Below are 22732 nucleotides of genomic sequence, written 5' to 3'. Positions count from 1 at the left end.
CCTTTATTTTTCCATACGCCAAGCTGAACTTTGGTTCGGAGGTATTAATTGTATACCCTTAATTCTTGATATGTATGGACAATATCTACCATATAGAGACCAAGCAGGCATCAGATTCAGGCATCTGCTGATTATATATTGAACCCTACATGAAAACAAAGTGAAAAAAAGGCATGGCATGGGGAATAATGGTTAGAAGCTTCAGCCTGTGAGTTCAAATCCCAACTCTAACATTTGTTAGCTGTGTGACTTTGGGCAAGTTACTTAGTCTCTTTCACCTCTTTTTTCCCCTCCACATAGAAAAGGGAATAAAACATGGGTTGTTGTAAGGGTTAAATGAGATAAACATGTAAGTGCTTAGGTCAGAACCTGGCACAGAGTAAGCAATTATTTTATCATATCTTTATTTGGGAAGATAATCAGAAAGAAAGCATGCAGACTCTTAAATCACATTTCCTTGAACTGTCTACTGAGGTGGGTTGATTCTGCTGGTGCTAAAACAGTGTCATTTCATATGAAGTCAACAGTTGTTTTTTTTTTTTTTTTGAGAGCATGAGTGATGTCCCAGGCACTGGTTAGGCATTAGGAGAACTCCAGAGTTGAATAAGCCGTCAAAGATTTTGGAGATTCGTTTGTTCTGATTGATCATATCAGTTAGAACAACTAGGACTTTCTGGGTCACTACTAACTTCATTGATCTCTGGTTACTGACTGATGACATACTGTGATTATAATGCCAGAAGTGGTTGAGTACTCTATAACGTATATCTTGATACAAATCACTAGAAAAATAAAGACAGGATTATGAGAAAATACAGTGATTTCATAATTTGGGAACATTATAATAAAGCTGCTTGTTGAGGCGACTATAAAAATATGAAGAATAATAGTAACTGTCCATAACAGCAGACAATAAAAGAGTCCTATCTCTTACCACTTCCGTATCTTTTAATCGGTGCCATTCCCTTTCTTTGTCTCTGTCTAGGCCAGATTCTCTCTCTGGAGCACCAGACGTTTTATCCAGCTACCTCCTGGGCGTCTCCATTTTTACTCTTGTTTATATCTCAGTTTTGTACCTTCTCTGCATTCCTGCTGCACTGTCTCATTTCAGGTCACCACGCCTCACCTTGACGATTGCAAAAGCCTTTCTATCTGATTTTCCAGCCTTCAGTCTTGTCCTTTTAAAACCCATTCTACAAACTGTAGTCAGAGTGATCTTTCTAAAATTCAAGTCCAGTCATGTCCCTCCCTTGCTTTAAACCTTTCAAAGCTTCCCTGTTTCTCTTAGGTTGGGTGACCATGATTTATTGTCCAAACTGAGATACTTATTTATTACTTTTTCACTGATAATTTGTATATGGTGCAATGCAGATATCAAATGTACAGTGAAATGAGTTTTGACAGATGCCTACGCCTGTGTAACCCACATTCCTTTAAAGATACAGACTATCTTTGTCACTCCAGAAAGTTCCCTCTTGCTGCTTCCTGGTTACTTCCTGTGCCTGCTAACCCACTCCCACAGCCCCAGGGTACCACTGTTCTGATTTCTGTTATGATAAATTGTAACTTGGACACTTTTGAGAGTAAAAGGGGTTGCTGCTGATAACTGCGCTGAGAAGATGCATGTAAAGGGTTCTGGGCAAACCAGGAGGGTGGTTTCCCTACTCTTTGCATCAAGTCAGAACTTCTTAATTGGCCTAAAGCCCTTTTGATAGAATCAGTCCCCTGCTTATTTCTCAAGCCACATTCTCTTATCATCCCCCCAGACTTTGTACGTGTTCTTTCTTGTCTCCAGACCTTTCTGGACCTTTCTGTAATATTCTTTCCTGTGATGGGAAAACCACCCTTAACTCCTCTCTACCTCCCTCCCGTTGTACAATAGTCGGGCCAACTTCTTGTTCTCTCTGTATTTCTCTGTTTAGCAATAGATGAGATTTCTTCCCTTGGGACTTCCACCACACTCCTCCAGAAGCACCCCTGCTGAATTTGGTGTACATGTCTGATTTCTAGACTCCCTGGTGTTTTTCACTTTTACCACCCACGCTTTTATTACATTACATTGTGATTGTCTTTGATTACTATTCGCATGTTAAATATTTGCTAAATGAATATACATAAATGTACATAAGCATATTAATTATTCATATAAATAAGTTCATGTTGAGTTTGTAAATATGAGTTAGTACTGATTAGACTTTATACCTAAGTAAATAATCTTCATAGAACAGTCTGTATTTTATAATTGTGTAATTATAATTTAGTTCTTCCAGACAAATCCTCCAAATGGGTAAATAGTCAGTTATGATTTTTCCAAACTTTAAAAAGACACCGTGATTCTCATTTCTACTAGGTGACCTTGTAGACTCCAGGGACCTTCAAGGTATAGAGAAATAATTAGTATGTGTACTGTTGCTCCCAGAATACAATAGTCATCTAAAGTGTAGGGGCCCTGATTTATGCTCTAAAACTAAAGTTTCTGTTGTTTCTTAAAGCATCAGACAAACAAGATTCCCATCTGATTTATCGCAGGATTCACTATCTAAGGAAAATCAAGCAGTGCAGGCATAGTTCTGAACTGGGTTCAAGGCAGGATCAAAAAAAAAAAAAAAAAAAGGTTAATTGTAGTTTACTTCTCTGGGACATATCATACCTCGTTTGTCATCCATAACAGCAAAATACATTCTTTAATGTGTGATTTACCTAATGAATGGAGAATATTTACATGAATACAGTGACAGAAAGATTGCACATGGTCTAGGTCTGAAGAATATGAGAAATAATATGAATTAAGGGTCTGGCAGTCCACAGGACTGGGGAAAATATAAAATCCAGACTGGAGAAAATGTAAAATCCAGCTAAAGGTTAACAAAGAACAAAGAATGACTCAAAATTAAAGAAAATGGAAAACATAATTCAGTAATCAAGGGCAGTGCTACAAAGAGGATGTGTTTTCTAAGGGCATCTCTATCAGTGTCTTCGCCAGGACAGTTGCAGGGAAGCCCCCTTTGAGGTGAAGGGGGCAGGAAGTCCCTCCGTTCCTCACACTGGACAGTGCCTTGTGCAGAGTTGGTAATTAATCCTTATTAAGTGTATTGATAAATAAGTACATGAAAAAAGAATTTTATTAGTAAACCCTCCCTTAAATGAAAAATGTCTGTTGGTGTGACTCTTTGAAGATATTTTTAATTCAAAGAAGTAGCCAGGGTGGTAGCCCAAAGTAAGCTCCTGTACATACTGAAAACATCAGATATGCACAGTGTATGATTTTGCAGCATTAACCGAGTTTGCCTCTATTGTGTTTGATTAAACAGAAATAGTTGAATATATTCAAATCTATATCTATATCCATAGGCATCTATATTAATTAAATGTGTTAACCATCTTCCAAGGAGGCAGATAAATTATTCAGTATAATACTTTGTATTTTGTATCTCAGTATGTTAATGTTTTGGCATAGGTCATTGGACACAGGACCTTAAATGTTGTAGTTATTTAGTAAATATGTGTTGAATAAGTATCTTCTTCATTTGAATTCATATGACACTTGAGTTCTTAAAATAAGTTAACTAATTAATAAAAGAGTTAACAGTTGTCAGTGGGGTTTATGTACCTGACACTGTCTAATCATTTTACATGGATTTTTAACTTAATCCTCATACAAATCCCAAGTAAATCCTCACTTAATCCTATGAGATAGATGATAATTTTGGCACATTTTCTAGAGGTGGTGACGGGGGCGCTGAGCCGGGGGCTGGCACAGCCAGGTCTGAGTGTCACCTCCTGGCTCCAGAGCACCGTGCACTGACCACTGGGCTTTGCTGCCTCGTGGGTGTGTGCCTGCACACTGGTGCCTGTGCCTATTTCTGGGATCTCATCGTAGCTCTGAAAATTAGTAATCACGTTTCCTTTACTCTCCACAGCATCTAGCTGTGGGTTGGGGTCATGGTAGCAGATCAGTTGACTGGTGTCAAACTTGTTTCTCTCTAAAAATTGAGGCTTTTTTCTACTTATCTTAATTCTACTTATCTTGATTTAATGGCAGTTTGATATTCATTTTTAAGTAGCTTAGTGTCTATAATGCAAATAAATATTATAGGCAATGCTCTATTTTATTATATAGGTGTTTCCTTTGATCTAGAAAATGTTACTAGTTAAAATAGGGGTGAGTGATGCAAAGAATAAGTATATTAGTCTGAAAGGAATGGGAGGTTACATGGTTATTAGGGAAAAAGAAAGGGAGTCTTCCTAGGTGGCTTTTTCTTAGAGTTGGATAATTGTTATTCAAATCACTGTTTAAAAGTTAATGTTAACGTAGGCATAAAAATTTGAAGGTGGTTGGAATAGAATTTTTGACAAAAAACCTTTGGAAGCCCATTTGCTTATATATATATATATATATATATATATACTTTCATGCCTTTTGAATTCTTCTCTTTATCTTAAATTAATGAGGGAAATGTATTATTCCTTTTATTTGCCAAGTAAACCACCTATCTAATCGTTAAGTACAGTATACGTATTTTTGGTAACATCATGCTGTACTGCTTTGAATCTAGGCTTTTTCATTGGCATTAGATTAAGCTAATATTGAGTACAGAGCTCTCATCACCTGACTGATACACATAGAACCAAAATCTCAAAATGCGTATTTCTACAATACAGTTCTTTTTACAGTCGAATGTATTTGCTTCGTGGCAGTTATTTAAATCTTTCAACAATAAAAATTCATTCATAATTTTTTTTTTTGTGGTATGTGGGCCTCTCACTGTTGTGGCCTCTCCCGTTGTGGAGCACAGGCTCCGGACACGAAGGCTCAGCGGCCATGGCTCACGGGCCCAGCCGCTCCGCGGCATGTGGGATCTTCCTGGACTGGGGCACGAACCCGTGTCCCCTGCATTGGCAGGCGGACTCTGAACCACTGTGCCACCAGGGAAGCCCCATTCTTAATTTTTGATAGTGAAAAATAACTTGATCAGAGTTAACAATCTAAACACTGTTAGTGTTAGAATTCACAGACTTGGTGTTTTCCTTAAATTAAGGAAGAAGGATGAAAGAGAAATTTACTTCTAATTGAAATAGTACATAAAAGTAAAACCAAGAGAAAAATCCTGCAGTGGTCTCAATTATTCTGATAGTTATTCCTTGGCTCTAAGTTTAAAATAGAGTCTCCAAGCTTAAAAAACTTTAGAAAGTAAGACGATGTTTAAAGAGGCTGTATGTGTAATTTACGGTATAATTGTAGTTCTGCCTTTTAATAAAATGCATCCCAATCTAAAAACCCTGTTAGTGTAGCTGTGTTTCCTTGGAAACTTAGAGCATCTCGCAGTACCCCTGTGGGTGTGCCGTGGTGCCTTGAGCAGCTCGGGTGCAGTTTGGGAATCCCCGTTGTGCGCTGTGCAACCTGCTTGTCACTAGGTAGCTCAGTGAATATTTCTTTTGGGAAAAAAAAAGTTTATTTTTCCCCCATGTAAAGCACAAATAGATTGAGTGAATACATGGTATTAATGAATTCTCATTTGTTTGGGGAGATAATATTCAAAATTAAGTAACTGTCTTTTTAGGAATCAGTGGCCATTGTGAAAAATTAGATTAAAATTGATAAGTAAAGCCCCCTTTTTACAAAAGGATTCTGAACGTGTTATTCAGATGAATAAATTTATGCATATTTGAAAACTGTCCTTATGTAATATCGTGTATATTTTTCCTGAGAACTTTGGTAGAACTGTAATTCTTATCTAATTAAAATTGCTGTGAGGAGTCTTAAGAAAGAAAAGATGATGCTTCACTCAAGCTTCTTTGTAATTAATTACAGGTGTTGTGGCCAGTGGAAAATGGATGGGTTTGAATTCTGACTTCTCTAAGTAGTCTAAGGCTAAGCTAAGCATGGGTAACCTTTGCCCTGCCCGTGGTTAGTCTAGCAGTGGCTGCCACCTTCTGGCTGATCAGCTGCCACGGGAAAGTCAGCCGGTGGGCCTGCTGGGAAAGGTTTCCCCGCTGATAGAAAGAGCCTCCCAGGAAGCTTTCGCTGGATACAGCGGTATCTTCATGTGGTCAGCTGAACTCTGGCAGCTCGTTTTGTGACCACGAGTAGATATGCCTGAGGACAAAGCCACAAACTCCGGACAGCAGAGCAGAAGGATGGAGGACTCCTGAGTCCTTGAGGAGGGTGCTGAATCAGTCCCCAAAAAAGTCCACCGTGTCACTTCTGGCAGTGAGAGGGTAACTACTGCTTGTGTACAGTAGGCGCCCTTATCTTATTCCTTAGTTATAGGTTGCAGTCAAACCAAGTTAAACACTCAAGACCCTTATTGTAGGCAATCGAGTGTGTTGTGAAAAACCCTCCCAAGTGATTATCTTATACCATCTTATCTTCCGTCTAATTCTTTCTGCCCTCCCATTGAGAACCCCTGGAGAAGGACGGTTATGAAGTTGAACAAACAGAATTTGAGGAATGATTGATTGCATATGGGGGTCAGGGAAAGGGAGAGGTCTAGGCAACTACCATGTGCTTGTTTGGGTAACGGGGTGTGCAGTGCTGCCGTTCTGGGTGATAAGGACTATAAAACTGAAAGAGTGACTTCAGTTTTGTTCATTCTGCGTTGGAGGTGTCTGGGGAATGTTCAGAGATTGATACTAGAAAGTAGTTAGAAGTATAATCTTGGAGTTCACAGAAGTATCTGAGCTATAGGACTAAGAAATTTGGTAGTTGTAGTTGAATCCGTGGGTGTAGGTGAGATTGCCTAGGCAGATATAATTTACTGAGTGTGGCGGAGAGGACTGGTTGGAACCTCAGCATTTCAGTGGAGGGCAGGGGAAGGAGCCATTGAGGACAAGGAAAACAAGTACTGATCCCAACGATGGTGCATCTCCTTGCCTCTTAGATTTTTTTCAGAGAAATTCTAAGACCTTTGTAGTTACTGAACTCTAATCAGGAGGTAAACTTTACATATTTCAGCTTTTTTTTTTTAAAGTAGATTCTTAAATGCTCCTTTCCTCTTTTATTTGATCAATTTATAATGCTCAAAGGTAACCTCATGGATAGTCAATATACCACTCTTAACATGAGCAGTTTCTTCTCTCTTACACGATCAGTTTGATCATAATGCTTATTAGTACAGATACAGGATATAGTACCAAAAAACCACAGTGTATAAATTTGCATTAATCCTTGTTTTCAGTCATTTATATATTTCCCAGTCAGTTTATTTATATAGCAGTAGACTTGTTTTTAGGGCATATGCAGATATATGTGGTATTGCCTCTTGTATTTTGCTATTCATAATTTTATATTCTATTAATATATCATTCTTTTTGTTATTTCTGTTTTTAACATTTGACGTGTTAGTCAATGTGTTCTTTCTATGAAAAGAAATCTTTTAGAGAATTAAGAGGATTTTGAGAACCCAGATAATTTTTCTTGCCTGAGGAAGTTAGGTATTTCATAAAAACAAAAGCCGGTAGGAATAGAGAAACATAACTTTTGCAGAGTATTGTCTTAAACCTTTCACATAATCTACGGATGCCAATCCAGAAATGTGTGTGTGTATGTGTCATATCAAGAACACAGTGCGGTGGAAATACCAGAGTTTATGAGCACTTCTAATCAATATAAAAGTACAGTTTTCAATTAACATCATTGTTAAAAGGATCCAAAAAACTATTTGCATGTATTTTATTCCTCCCTCCAACTCTCTTCCCTCCCTCCCTCCCTCCCTCCCTCTCTCTCTCTCTCTCTCACCTCTCTCTCTCTCTCTCTCTCTCTCTCTCTCTCTCTCTTCTTTTTCAACCTCAGTTTGAATAGCACCTGTAATTAAGGAAGAAAACCGAGCCCTGGGAGCTAGGTAGGACTTGCAGCCATTGATCTGTGTAAGCCCAGCTTATACTGTCAGGGGAGGAACAGTCAACTGCTGAGCTGCTTTGTCACTGACATAAGCTGAGAGAGGATTTTTTTGTCTATACTGTTTATACACTAGTCTATAGACCTGCTGGCTGGTTGAATTTTAAAGAGTGCGGAGGTTTAAAGACTTGTCCCCTGAGGGATGCTTCTGCCAGTTGGGGAGCGAGCCGTGGCTGTTTTGCAGAAGTGTGTGCATGTGTGTTGCTTCTGGAAGGAGGGAGGGGGAGGGTGTGAACGATTGAGCAACTAACTGGGAAACATTCTTCTTTATTTGAGTCTTAAAATCAATGTGAAATATATTATTAATTCGGGTATATTTGGAAGCAGACAATGGATTTTGAATATCTATCTTTATTGTTACAGAAATGATATGAACAGCTTTGCAGGGGGAGTATCTGAATAGCGTTCATGTGTGTTGTAAATATGGGAAATGGCTTCACTTTTTTGCAGCACAAGATAAGGATTAGCAGTGGTCAGATGAACTGTTCTCTTTTGTAATGTCCTGTTTTCAGTTTAAGTAATTTGAATTATTTCAAGCTTAGCAGCTCTTTTAGTTCCATTTATTGATAATAAAACATTGTCAGTAGTAAAACAGTTGGCTTTTTCTAAATACGGGGTTTGCGCTCGTACTTACAAATGTATGTTCATAAGCAAACCTGGGTACCCTGCCCTAAAGATAGAAGATAGCTTTTTTACATATGCTTTTCTTTCAGCTTCAGGGACTTAAGGCTCTTGAAGCTTTCTTAGGTTTTGGCATTGGAATTTTACAATGGTTTATTTTTACTTGATACTTTATACCAGTTTACATTTTAAAAGAATGGGAGAAATTCTGCTTAAAACACTCAATCCTATGACTGTGTATAGGGCTTAATATTCATATACTGATGATTTCTCTGAATGTAAGTTTTATTGGTAGAGAAGTAGTGATAGGGCATTTTTTGCTGGGGAGTGGCTACTGCATGAAGATATTTGCTCTTTACTCTTTTAATATGAAGCCTCTTCATCAATCTCTGCTTTCTCTTGTAAAATCGCTTGGCTTTAAACTTGTGTGATGGTGTCTTCAATTCTGACTCTATGACAGGAGTTAATTTTAAGTTGTTTTTCATATTTAACAAAATAGATCTTTTTCTATTTTTTTGCCAGATATCTGACAGTTATCTGCATTTTGTTATACTTGTTAATGTATATGATTTCTAAAAGCTTTTAAAATTATTTTATAATAACTGTAAAATCACTGCAGTTTCAAGTCAGTAAGATTATTTTCTATGCTTAATTAAAACATTGATTTTCATATTAGGAAATTCTTAAATAAAAGTGCACAGAGTAGAAGCTATGTAGTTTTACATTAAAAGCTTATTTTTAGATACACATTTCTTTAAGAGTGTTATTTGGGATTAAACTTAGTGTTACTGATGTTGAATTTACCAAGAGTTCAACATATAAATGTGCTTCTTTAGCTATAGAAAATACTTTTTTTTGAACCATTTTACTCTGGGGCACGTAGAGTTGTTATACCTCTCAGTAATTCATTGCTGCCAACTTCATTCCCTTTTCTCTGCCTGCATTTTAATTGAAACAACATTTATATTTCTGAGCCAGGATCTGTCAGAAGTCCCTGTGGCTACTCTGTGGTACAAGCAGCAGCAGACGCAGCTTACCCATATGGTGCGGTGCTTCTTGTAAAATCCATATGGCCTTGTTGAAGGGAGTCCCAGCGGGGATGTGAGGGGTGTTAATACCCTTCAGGCCAGGCCTTTCCCTCCTGGGGCTTCCGTGGCATTGTCAGTGCAATCTGCCAAAGCACACACTTAATTCCTTTTTAATAATCAATTATTTTAGTCCAGGAACCTCTGTTATTTTTCTTAAGAAAAAGACAAACTTTTTTTTCCTAAAAAATGTCTCCAAAAAAGTTTTAACTGCATCTTTAAAAATATTCTAAAGCTTTTTTTTTTTTGCATTTGCAGGAAGTACTACAGACTGTGCCAAAGTTCTGTTTCCCCTTTGACGTTGAAAGGTACAGTATAAGTCATCATTTAAAATAACCTTAGCCTAATCTCAGTGAGCACTTTAAAATTATTACATGTGTTTTCTTTATAAAATGAAATGTATTTTTCCCCCATTGCCTCTAACAAAAAAGACTAGAGGTTCAAAATTAAATAATATTTGAAATGGAGAAGCCTTCTAAGTCATTATATCTTCTGTTTATTCCACTGTGGCCAGTTAGGATTAGTCTTAAGGTTCCATTTCTTCCTTTTGTTCTTCAGGTACATGTTGTAAGCACTAGGAGAAAAAAACATTAATATGTCCTTTATCAGGGCCTTAGAATTGTGTCTTTTAAAATTAGATGTATATATCCTGGTTTCTATCTCACTTCACCCTGATTGAAAAGACCATCTGTGTGATATTGTACAACTCATGGCTGGTTGTCTCCCAAGAATAGCTTTATAGAAATCGTGCAATATTATGGAAGGCTGCAGAGAAACCCTCTTACCTAGCAGTTTTGAAAATCTCATTATGTTTGTATTTTACTGAACAAATGCTGGATGAATAGAGTATTACCTGTGTATAACTGGAATGTCACAGAATATATAGCCCTTTGAGCATAATAACAGATCATTTATTGTTTTTCATGTGATTTTCATACCCTATTATCAGTTTTCTTTAAGGGTATGCTGTGAGGTGGTATTAAAAGAAAATTTATTTTAGGAAAATATTTTGCTAAAAGTAGAGATTAGTAAAAATCTAAAATTTTACAGTGTTAAAGATAAAAAAGCCTTTCGAACGATGGGCTAATTGATAGTAATAAGTACTGCTGGTGAGTGATGCCCCTTGTTTTACCTCTTTTCTGGGGAATCACTTGTGCCTGCTAAAGTTGCAATTTCCAAATTAATAGCAAAGATGAAATAAAGGAAGAAAAGCTATGGAAGTAAATTGTGAACATTGGGCACTAGAGGGCACAGGAGACACTAGAGGTTGTTTGTGAAGTTTGTAAAAGTTAAAAAAACAAAAACAAACCTGTCCCCATAAAACTGTGTTTGTTAAATATTCAGCATTTGAACTGCAGTATTTCCTGACAATTGAAAATGATTTGTAGTATTGGTGCAGTAGGGGTAAGTAGCTTGTTTCCTCATACATAATTCCTGTGGCTATTTCAAAGCCAAAGTTTAGGTGTCCTGGAAACTTTATTTTGGGACAAGGAAGCAGATGTTCAGTTATTGTTGTCTAATGGCAGAGTTATGGCCAGTAACAGGAAATATATTTGTATATTTTAAATAATAGTAAAGGTTCAGCGTAATGATTTATACTGCACCTTACATGGCAGTGTGACACGTATGATGATACTTAGTCCACGTTAGCTCAGATTCTTTGTAGTAAGCTTTTTTTTATAGAAATTGTATTCTTATTTTGTACTTAGAAATTTATTACCAGGATACAGGTAGCTCTAGAAGAGAATGCTAAAAAAATTGCCAATAGTAATTTGTATGGTACTTTATTGGGTGAGAATGTCAACAGAAGAAGCAATTAAACAGAGTTGGTGGTGGCTGCCAGTAGGCTGTGCAGCAACACGCTTTGCTGTGTGAGAAGCCTTAGAGTCACCTGGAGGAGAGGCTGGGGAGGGGCGGACAGTCATATGACCAGCTTCTCACCTCCCCTGTTCCATTAGTAGTACGTTCGGAATTTATGAAATATTTGATAAGTACTTTCAAGCATGTGAAAACTTACGGTAAGATACCTTATGATTCCCTAGTAAGGGATTAGAATATGCTGAATTGCTCAGTCCATAAGGCGTTTCAACCTATTTTGGTACTTGCTTCATGATTTAATTTGCACATTTCACGCTCATTTTAGTTTTTAAAACGTCATTCTATCTTTGAGAACCAACTGATTGGAAAGGTGAAAACAATGCCACACATACATCTATTCTTGCATTTGCTTTTCTCTAAGAAAATTCTCACACAAGGCTTAAAGTGTTATAATACTACTGTATTTTAGAGTGTCTCAGAATCAAGTCGGACAGCACTTTGCCTTTGTACTGACAGACATTGAAAGTAAACAGAGGTTTGGATTCTGCCGACTCACATCGGGAGGGAAAATCTGCTTATGCATCCTCAGGTAAGTATTTGTAGTAAAAAATAAAATTGGAGGCACGATAGATTAACGGTGTCTTTCTTTTGTACTTTGCTGTGCTTGGGATGCTTAAAAATATGCTTATATATATTTTTAATTGTTTTATTTAAATCCAACTAAGTTGAAAAATAATTTTATTTACTCTCTGTATATGGCATCAATTTGGTTTAAAGATATACCAGTAACAGTAGAATTTTGCTTCAAAGAATTGGCTCCTTCTTTTTCTTTTTAATCTATTGAAGTATAGTAGATTTACAATATTGTGTTAGAATTGGCCCTTTTAAAGATTAGTTTTTGTGGGTTTATTTTTGAAAAATTAAGATATGAGGTCAGATAATATATGCTTCACATATTAAGTAGGATGCAAAAAATTCAGTTAATATGTGTTCTATTGCTGACCCAGAACTTGGATTTTTGAAAGTGAATTGTTGGTTGAAGGTAAAGGTTGCAAGCTGGTGATTCTGGGCAGAAGTGTTTAGAGGTGTTTTATTTGGCCTCATGGTGTTTAAAAAATTTTAGAAGGTGTTTCTAACCTTATAAATTTTAGTGAAATTTTGCATAAAGTTCACGTTTTTCGTTCCTTTTGCTAGTGCTGGTCTTGCTGTCCCAGCAACACTGAGCTGGTGCTGAGCAGCAGGTGTCTCCTTGTGTCAGGAGTCTGCTTGTTTCACAAGCCCTGCCTGTCCGCCTCCATCACTTACCTGGTTGGCCTGGACTCACTCGGTAGACAGTTGAGAGCGCGTCTCTCTGTCTGTGGACCTTGGGTTTGAGTTGCTAGTGCTGAGGAGGACGGTCCGGAAGGTTAGCTTCCCTTTAATATGTCCTGATGACTCAGAAATGTAGGTGTGTTCTATACAAATAGGACTCTATACTGTGATTACAATACGGATATTGGTCAAGCTAGATTCTATAGAAATGTTTATAGTAAAAGAAATAACATTAAATTTAATGTTCATTTGCTTTTTAGCTACATTCCTCTCAATCTTTGAGGGTTAAGTTATAAATTCTACTCAGAATATCTTTTCATTAAAAAGTCAAATTTACAGAAAAGTTTCGAGAATAGTACCATGAGCTCTTGTCTACACATCCCCTAGATTCACAGTTGTTAGCCTGCTTCTGTCTCTCCCCACCTCCCCCCACTCTCTCAGTGTACACACGCACACACACACACACACACGCATGTGCACGCATGCACGCACGCACACACAAATTCTGTATGTCTCTCTGTTGTAGTATTGTTTTTGCTGACCCATTTGAGAGTAAGTTATAGACATCATTCTTATGTAATATTTGAATCTATTTTACATAAATTAATTATGATATCCATAATTAAAGAGTCTAAATCTTTCTCTTTGTTTTGAACTCTTAACATACTTTGAATACAATGAACCTATTAATAATTAGCACGTTTTTAAATTTTCACAATAGTCCCTGTGAATGGGCTTGTAGAATAAACATTCTTAGCCATTTCTGTTTCAATTTAGGAAAGCCATTGTTAACCTCGAAATATTTACACAAAATATGAACTATAGCTATTTGTTAAATGATTGAAGGGTTAGTATCGTGTCTGTATCTCCAAACCAGTTGTCATTAATTTGTAGGAAGCAGATTCTAGAGCAGTTACCATATCAGGTTACTTTTATGTAGTTCTCAAACCCGTCTGGGTGGAAGGAGACTTGAATGTTGTCGTTCTACATTAAGAACAGTCTCACCCGCAGAAAATATGGTTCACTTATATCAGTGTAATAAAAACCAAAAAAATTGTCTATGCCAATAAAGAAAACCTTTCACAGTAAGCATTATTGGTTATTTAGTCTTTTTAAAAAGAGTAAATGTTCCTTTTGTTATTTGACGGTGCTTTCCAGTAGATAAGAAATAGTAGGTATCAAAGCTTTATGAAAAACTGTGGAGGAGAGTGAGAATCTTAAATTGAGAAAATTCTATCATACAGCTTATTTTTTCCTAGAAAATTAAAAGACTGCCATCTCATAGATGTTAATGGCATGTCTCAGTCACTGTCCTGGAAAGTAGTATGCAACGGTGTTCTTTGAGAATAGCCAATTTAGAGACTAGCCAGTAAATTAGAGAACAGAGAATTAAAATATAATCAAATTCAGCAGTTTATTTAGAAAGTTGTGATGGGTAGGTAAATACCTATTTTAAGGTGTAATCGGTGTATGTCTGTGAAAATAATTTTGGCAAATCTCGGTGAGTGCTGTAGTGAGAGGAATAATGGTGTTTTGGGTTCTGGTTTGTCCACGGACTACACTGAGTCTTCACCACTTTCGATTGAACTTCATACGTGTTGAAAGGAAGGATGGGACTCTAAACGTGCTAGAAGAGATTGTTGTTGATTTTTAAAAACTACTGTAACTGTGAGAGCCTTTGAATCCTGACATTGAATCCTGAAGCCAAAAACGTTGGCATCCTTTGACTACATAATGACGAAAACTTCTGTTTGGTGACAAATATAGTAAGGAAATTGAATATTCCAATAATAAGCTGGTAGGACTATATTTACAACCACTGTGACAGAGAGTTAATCACCATAGAGTATAATAAGAGAGAGAAACAACCCAATAGAAAAATACGTAAAGCATCTGAACGGCATATTCACAGAGGAAATGTGAATAGCGTACATATACATATATGTGTGTGTGTGTGTGTATGAAAAGTTGCAAGGTAATATTTATAGTGTGTTCTTATGTTTGTAAAGAACAAGTTATATGTATATATAAATGTATATTTTAAGGAGTAGTCAATAACAGATTTATATATTAATATATGATTGTATATACTTATAAAAGGATAGATCTCTAATTCTTTGACTTTGTACACTTCAGCATTCATCTACTTTTTGCAGTGAGCAAAAGTAATTTTAATCAGTTTTTCCTGCACTAAAATTCTGAGATGTCAGGACTATATAAAGAACATATTAAAAATGTGTGGGAATTTACCCAGATCATCTTTTGTCAGGTAAGACAACCAGGACAGGAAATGGTCCTACAAGTGTGTTTTCGTGGAGATACTCCAAAGGCAGCAGCTGGTCATTGTTGACTAGCAGAATTAAGAATGGGAAGGGAACAGGCATTTCATTCTACACACTTGAAATTTGGAATCACAGTGCAAAAGAATGATCTTTGGAAGACAAAAAAATATTACTTGTGAGGTGACCTTCCCATCACCATCTTAGAGCCAGATATTAGTGTTTTTCTGTAATTTCAACACAGAATGTTCAACGTGGTGGAAATGCTTTGTGAGAGGACAGGAGAAATGTGACTACACCTACAATTTATTTTCTATTATTTTTTCTCTTCCAACAACACTCAATTTCATCGTATCCTTAAGATGTAGTAGGAGAAAGTTTGTTTAGCTTCATATAAAACCAAGACTTAGAATTTAGTCATTTTTGAAGGGTTGTGGGAAGGGAAGGTAGAAGCAGCAAACGAATTATTCATGGGATTGGTTGGGGCAATCAGGTCTCTTCCTTTAAAGGCCAATTTCTTGAATTCCAGACTCTGCTGCTTCCAGGGGTTCTGTGAGAGAAGGCCACCTCTGCTAGTGTTCTGAGTGTTCACTGGTGGCTGCCAGGGCTTTAGAGTAATGTTTGCATTCAGTGTTTTGGGAATGTCCTGGTCCTCTTAGAATTCAGGCTTAATTCTAAGTCCTAAATTCTAAGGCTTCTTAGAATTAAGCATTAATAGGGCTAAAATTTATTGAGAAAAATGACAAAATACTTGAATAAGCAAGACACAGAAATATGTGTCTTTAACCATGCTTTTCTGTTAACAAAAGTAATATATTTTACTATAGAAAAATTGGAAGAAAATAAAGAAAAAGAAAGTAAAGGCACTTATATTTGTAAAACATAATCATTGCTTAAATTTTGGTATTCATTCTAGACTTATTTCCATGTCTTGTTAAGACACATTTATAAATCTTTCTATTGGATAGCAAACTAAATATTTAACTGTAGTGTTTATTCACAGTTGGTAAAGTGAATGAATATATATAGAAGCAGTTAATAAATTGAAAAAGCTTCTATGGCTTTCATATTATCCACTGTAAGTGCTGAGAATTTTTGTACATGCTTAATCTGACAATTGGTCATTTCACTTTTTTTCTTAAAAGTTGAGATTTAGCATAAAGATGATTTCCTTTCTGATTATAGTTTTTTAAATTAGTTACTTATTTCTTTACCTGGAGTATATTATGACTTTCAAATACGAAAAAATTTTAGCATCTTTTTCTTGAAGCTGTCTTTTGTGAAAAAGTAGTGCATTTATATTGAAACACACTACATTTTTAGTTATTGTTGCGAGATAATACTAGATTGATTATTCAGAGGTCATTTTTAGTATCAGTGATTTAAGATTCTTAGATAGAAATTAATAATTTCTCCTGTTGTCTTTATATCCTGTTAAACACTAAAATTTTTTATTGCGATCAACTATATCTTCATCAAAAAACTCTTCATTTAAAATAAAACTCTTCATTTATTTTACCTTCTAATGTTTGAGTTTGTGTTTTAATGATCTAAATTTTAAAAGAAAAGTATAAATATTTCTTGAGTTTTTGTTGACATCGAACAGTTTAAAATATTTTAGGTCCCTAAAGAGTAGTCATAATGAAAATGGGATACATTTAAGGATGTTTAAGATTTTTTAATACAAAGTAAAATTAAATACAAATTGGTAGTAAATTTTCATTAGAAAAGCAAAAAATAACTCTGAGTGTTGGATTTCTTGAATAACAAAGACTTTTAGGTTAGAGATGACAATGATAATAATAACACATAAATTAATAACAACATCATTTAGTGTTTGTTTACTATAAGCCAAGCATTTTGCTAAGTGATTTATATACATTATTAATAAAAACTACTCTATGCCTTAGAGTTATGAGCTAGAAAATTTTCACATAAAGCTTTAAAGCTACTTTTCATCCTGGATGATGCAATTATATAAGACTTGAAAGTAATTTAGATTTACCTTAGAGTTCTAAGCTAGAAAATTTGCACACAATGCTCTCAAAACCATGGGTTCTTCTTCGACTGGATTTATGCTATTATAAGTTTTGAAAGTAAGTGTATTTAATTTGTATTTGTTTCATTCTCTCTCTCTATAGAAGAAATATTACAATTCAGGTTTATTTAATATAAAAGTCAATATTTAATTTTGAATTTTTGTATGCTTTAGCCTTTTCTATGGCATGTCTCTCCTACTTTAACAAGATTTTAAAAATACCCTGAGGGCTTCCCTGGTGGCGCAGTGGTTGAGAGTCCGCCTGCCGATGCAGGGGACACAGGGGACACGGGTTCGTGCCCCGGTCCGGGAAGATCCCACGTGCCGCGGAGTGGCTGGGCCCTGGAGCCATGGCCGATGAGCTTGCGCGTCCAGAGCCTGTGCTCCGCAATGGGAGAGGCCACAACAGTGAGAGGCCCGCGTACCGCAAAACAAAACAAAACAAACAAACCCTGAGATATTACTAATTTAAATCATGCCATTGTTTGTATTTAGAATTGCTTTTGTATAATAGCAAAAATGCAAGAAGTAACTTTTCCCCTAATTTGATTAACATAATTTTACAACTATAAAGTTGTCCCCAAGGGTTCAAAATTAAATACTTTCATAAGGAAGACAGTTTGATGTTTGGGGCCTTTGTAGTCCTCCCTGCCCACATCCCCTGTAACTCATACCAAACTTGAGGCTTTCACACTCTTCCTTGAAGCAAGTCCCTTAGAAGCAGAATGTTTCAATTTTACACATTTTGTGTCAATTTTCCAGGCAGAAAAACAGCCTCTAGACATTAGACATTTTTCTACGGAAAGGCAGTTTCCTTCGTTTTATTTGATTACTCTAAGTTAGGTTCCTGCTGACCACTTAGACTGTTAGTGGTTACCTGACTGTTTGACAAAAAACATTTCCTTTCCTTTATTTAACCTTTGACTTTTGGATGTAAAAGTTTTATCAGCTCGATAGTGGAAGCCAAGTGTGAGGGAAGTCTCGCATGGCTTTACATATACATCTGTCCTTTGCCTTGTCTTTATGAAAAATTAAGGAAATCATCTTAGGAGATGCTTTGACTTTCGTTTTAAAATAATTGGCCTTCATGTATTTGTTTTACATTTATGTATGTTTACAAGACTATGAGAGTCCCAGGAATCCTTTGTTAAAGAACTACATTTTCAGTTTTATAAAATTCAAGTAAAGTATCTTATTTAGTCATTATATGTTGAATACATTTTTTAAAACTTTCTGGGATTTTTGTGTTTGGTTGTACAAAAACAGATTGGGACTGTAAAATTTAGTGAAAACTATTTTAACTTAATGACCATAAGCTTAGGAGCTTATACATTAGTTAAAAATTAATTGCTTTGAACTTATGTTGTTTGAAAAGTATCTAAAAACCACAAAAATAAAAACATGAAATAACATTTCTTACCTGAGCAAGATAAGCTTGTATAGTTTATAATATTTATTTTATATCTATGTGTGTATGTATTTTTTTGGCACACGTTTTATCTTTAAAGTGTGCAATGGCATCTTGTTAAAATATTTGAATTATTGACTACTTTGTGTACCCTGGACCATTTTCTTGTCATATAAAAAGGTAAGCAGGACTTCCTGTTGAATAGTTGCACCATACCAGGGGTTGTGAATTCAGTTACCTGTAGGGACAAGATAAGGGCCTAAAATGAGATAAGCAGGTTTGGCTGACAGTAGGAAATTGGGGTGATCCAAATAAATAGCACATGCCCCATCCAAAGACAGAAGCTGTTACCCAGCTTTAGGTATTTGTTGCAAAGTTAAAATAAAAAAACGTGTAACCAGTATTGCCAGTTCTTTTGGTTTTTAAGAGAAGAAATCTAGATTTTTAAGTGAATTATCTGATTTAGAAGTTGGCCACTTACTCAGTTCAACAACAACAATGGTGCGTTGCCCAAACAGAATATGACTGTGGGCTGGGTATGTCTGCATGTAGCCAGTTTGCACCCTCCGCTCTGGATGCTGTTGTTTATTTGCAGCGGAAAATGTCCCTGTTTCCTTGACATCCTAAGAGCGTGACTAGGTTACAGAGTAGTGCCACTTGGATACAAGTGATGTTTTCATTAAAAAAACATGAATGATATGTACTCTTAAAAAGGAGCTAGTTATCACCAAGAACCAGTACATGTTCACGAAGCACATTGTGTGTAACTAAACTCAGTTCTTTATGGTGATGGTACTTACTGGTGTATCAGGCAGTGCTGTTGTAGAAATTTGAGAGTCTGTCCCATTATCTCTCATGAACACATTGTATATAGAGAAAAATGTTGGCTAGACAATAGATAATGCAGTTATGAGTCTTCTTTCTTATTGATTGAAATTTACGTAGATGTTGATAGATTTATGTTGTTTGGGCAGAGATCTTGTACCATGTTGCAGGCCATATCCTTTTCAAAATTTTTATCCACAGTGATGAACGTATAAGCAGTACTAAAATCTATAATTGGAAGGAATTACCAATCTGTGAAATGAAAGAGTCAAACAGATGTTTATCTGCTGGGAAATTTGCCCATATGAATAAAATATAATTTAAGAGGCAGAAAGGAAGGTAATGCTCTGAACATTAGTTAAACAAATTTTAGAAGATAGGATTTACTTTAGTGTATAGAAATTATAAGTAGACTGATTTAAGATTAAACTAGAATGAATGAATTTTGTTCACATTTTATGCAGCTTCCTGAAAACATCTGGTCATTGGACAATGTTTATTCAAAGGCTGGGTATTATAGAAGTACATGCCTGTATTGGGTGATTGGTAGACCCCTGAATATGTATTATTGCTCAGTCAGAGTTCTAATCTCAGGCTTGCCATTTGGTAGCTTTGTGACCCTGGATAAGTTGTTTTACCTTAGTTTAGTCAAATATACATCATAGTATTATTGTAAGAATTAAATGAGAGAACACGTATAAAGTACCTAGCGTATTTTCATACCTATAGTTAGTGCCTAAGAAGTTTTATTCTCTGTACTTCCAGTTATTTTAATGTGTGGAATCTCTGATTCTTAGATTCTGCTCTCTACTCCCTAGATGGGCATAGACCTGACTAGTAAGTCTTACTGTCCAAACAGAAATAACTAAGCATGATGGAGCCTTAGAGATCACTGTGAGAAATATCTCATAGGTGTAAGCCTTGTTGTAATAGTTAAAAAATTATATTAGTCTGATTTATAGCAGTGATCTATATATAATAGAGTCAAGAGTTGAATGAACATGAGAACAAAATCCAGCATCCCTGTATAAAGAACAAACATAGCCTGGTATCAGGATGCAATGCAGTTGAAAGTATTCTTGGAGATAATAAAAAATAATAGTAATTGTAAAACGATACCAAAATACCTAGCACTGTTAAATTTTGAAAAGTAAACTGACTGTTAATCAATTATTAATTCAGTTTGTTTCATTTTCAAAAACAGGTCCATAATCTTACAAATAAATTGTGTTTTTTTGGTATAAACTAGCTTTTTAATGAAAAATTGGATTCCAGTTTGTTTTCATAATTTGAAAAGAAATTGGAAGGGGAAGATAATCGATGAAAAGTAATAACGTAAAGATAAAAAAACCAGAACATTTGGTCTAGAAAAAAGAGATTCTCTCACTTTGCAATAACTTATAATTATGAGATATTTATTACATATCTTATTTTTATAGTGAACCAGGAAGGAAGTTTAAACAAGGTTCCACATTATTTGAGTAAGGTGAAAATGACAGTATAAGGATTAACAGGTAGACATGCAAACCACCTAAAGTCAATAAATCTTGCTTTATCTTAAGATTCTTGAGAGCAGGATAGAAACAGACCTGCATGTTCCTTAAATAGATTAGGTCTCATCTCATCTGAGCATATAGATCTGAATTACATAACACATTGACATTTTCTTGAAATAACAATTTCTTCAGGCTGTTAAAAGTTGAAATGTGACTATGAAATGACTTCAAATCAAAGAAATTGTACTGTATCCAAGGAACTACAGTGTGTCTTAGCAGGACATCCTCCATGAAAATTATTTCATTGAGTTATAATGAGTATGGAAAATACGATGTGGTAATTTGCATGATATTGAGTTGATAATCTAAAAACAGTATTAGTAATGTTTAAGGGTTTTTTTTTGTAAGCGAAAGATATGGTAGAAAGTAGATTAGCTATCTAAGCACTAGGGTTAGAAGAGTTGAGTAACTTAAACATGAAAATTGAGATTATCTATACTAACTTCTGATTCTTAGATTTTCCCCAAACCGTCAGAGCTTTGGCACATACTCACCCAGGTTTTTCGAGACTCCCACATGAGGCTGTCAGCTTGTTGCAACCCCCTGTCCCAGAAAATCCTACCCAATGCCCTCATTCCTGTTTCCATCTGGACTGGTTGCTTACCAGGCGTTGGCACATTTATCCTTAGACTTACCTGTTCTTCCCTGGAATTCAGTTTCTTGTCTCTATATCCCCATATTCCTCCTTTCTACTTCACTCTTGCATTTTGTCGCTTCCCAAGAATATTATGGAGAAGGTAAATTTTTGAGTTCTAGAAAGACTGAAACTGCTATTAGTCTATCCCCAAACTTGATTGATAGTTTCTCTGGACAAAGAATTCTAGGTTGCAAGGGATTTAACCTCTGCCTTTTGGAGGCATTATCTTCTGACTTCCCAGAATTGCTGTTGAGACAGAGGTTCAGGGACATTTTGGATTTGATGCCTTCGTACGCTACCTGTTTTGTCTCTTTGGAAATTCTTAGGTGCTTTTCTGTTGCCCCTGTTCTGCAATTTCACTGTGATACTCTGGTTTGGCTCATTTATTTTACAGTTACCCCAGTGGCACTTTCAATGTGGAAACTCATGTCTAAAGTTCCGAGATTTTTCTAGTAATTTTTTTTTTTTTGGCGGTACGCGGGCCTCTCACTGTTGTGGCCTCTTTCGTTGCGGAGCACAGGCTCCGGACACGCAGGCTCAGCGGCCATGGCTCACGGGCCCAGCCGCCCCGCGGCATGTGGGATCTTCCCAGACCGGGGCACGAACCCATGTCCCCTGCATCGGCAGGCAGACTCTCAACCACTGCGCCACCAGGGAAGCCCTCTAGTAGTTTTTAAAATGAAATTTTCATTTCTTTTATCCCCTCTTTTTTTTTTAGAACCACTATTAGTCAACTACATGATAGTCGAGGTTGATACACTGATATTTTAATATTTACTCTTATTTTCTATCTGTTTATCTCTTTATCCTAGTTCCTAAGAGATATTCATCATTTAGGTTCTAATCTTTCTATGGATTTTTCTTTTTTTTTTTTTTTTTTTGCAGTACGTGGGCCTCTCACTGTTGTGGCCTCTCCCGTTTTAGAGCACAGGCTCCGGACACACAGGCTCAGCGGCCATGGCTCACGGGCCCAGCCGCTCCACGCATGTGGGATCTTCCCGGACCGGGGCACGAACCCATGTCCCCTGCATCGGCAGGCGGACTCTCAACCACTGCGCCACCAGGGAAGCCCCCTTTCTATTGATTTTAATTTTTTTTAGCATTTGTATTTTGAATTTATAAGAACTTGTTCTTATTGTCTAAAAATTTATTTTTTCACTTCTTTCTCCTTTTTTATATTTCATTTTGTTTAAAAGCATCCTGTTCTTCCTATCTTGCCCCTCGGTTCTTCATGATCTTTTTTGTTTTCTTAGATTC

At 36.1% G+C, this 22732-nt stretch overlaps 1 protein-coding gene across 3 annotated transcripts in view; it reads left to right on the top strand.

Moving 5' to 3' along the window:
* Positions 1 to 22732, top strand: part of DENND1B (DENN domain containing 1B) — a 252903-nt gene that overhangs the window by 85545 nt on the left and 144626 nt on the right. For all 3 annotated transcript variants that reach the window (XM_067729825.1, XM_067729827.1, XM_067729824.1), the window contains exons 4-5: positions 9862 to 9911; positions 11891 to 12010. In XM_067729825.1, the coding sequence (XP_067585926.1) occupies positions 9862 to 9911; positions 11891 to 12010 (170 nt within the window). The remainder of the gene's footprint in view (positions 1 to 9861; positions 9912 to 11890; positions 12011 to 22732) is intronic.

This window comes from Pseudorca crassidens, chromosome 2, assembly GCF_039906515.1.
Source record: "Pseudorca crassidens isolate mPseCra1 chromosome 2, mPseCra1.hap1, whole genome shotgun sequence".
NCBI classification, from domain to species: Eukaryota; Metazoa; Chordata; class Mammalia; order Artiodactyla; family Delphinidae; genus Pseudorca; species Pseudorca crassidens.
Note: the sequence above shows the minus strand (reverse complement) of the source record. Positions and strands in the feature narration are given on the sequence as shown.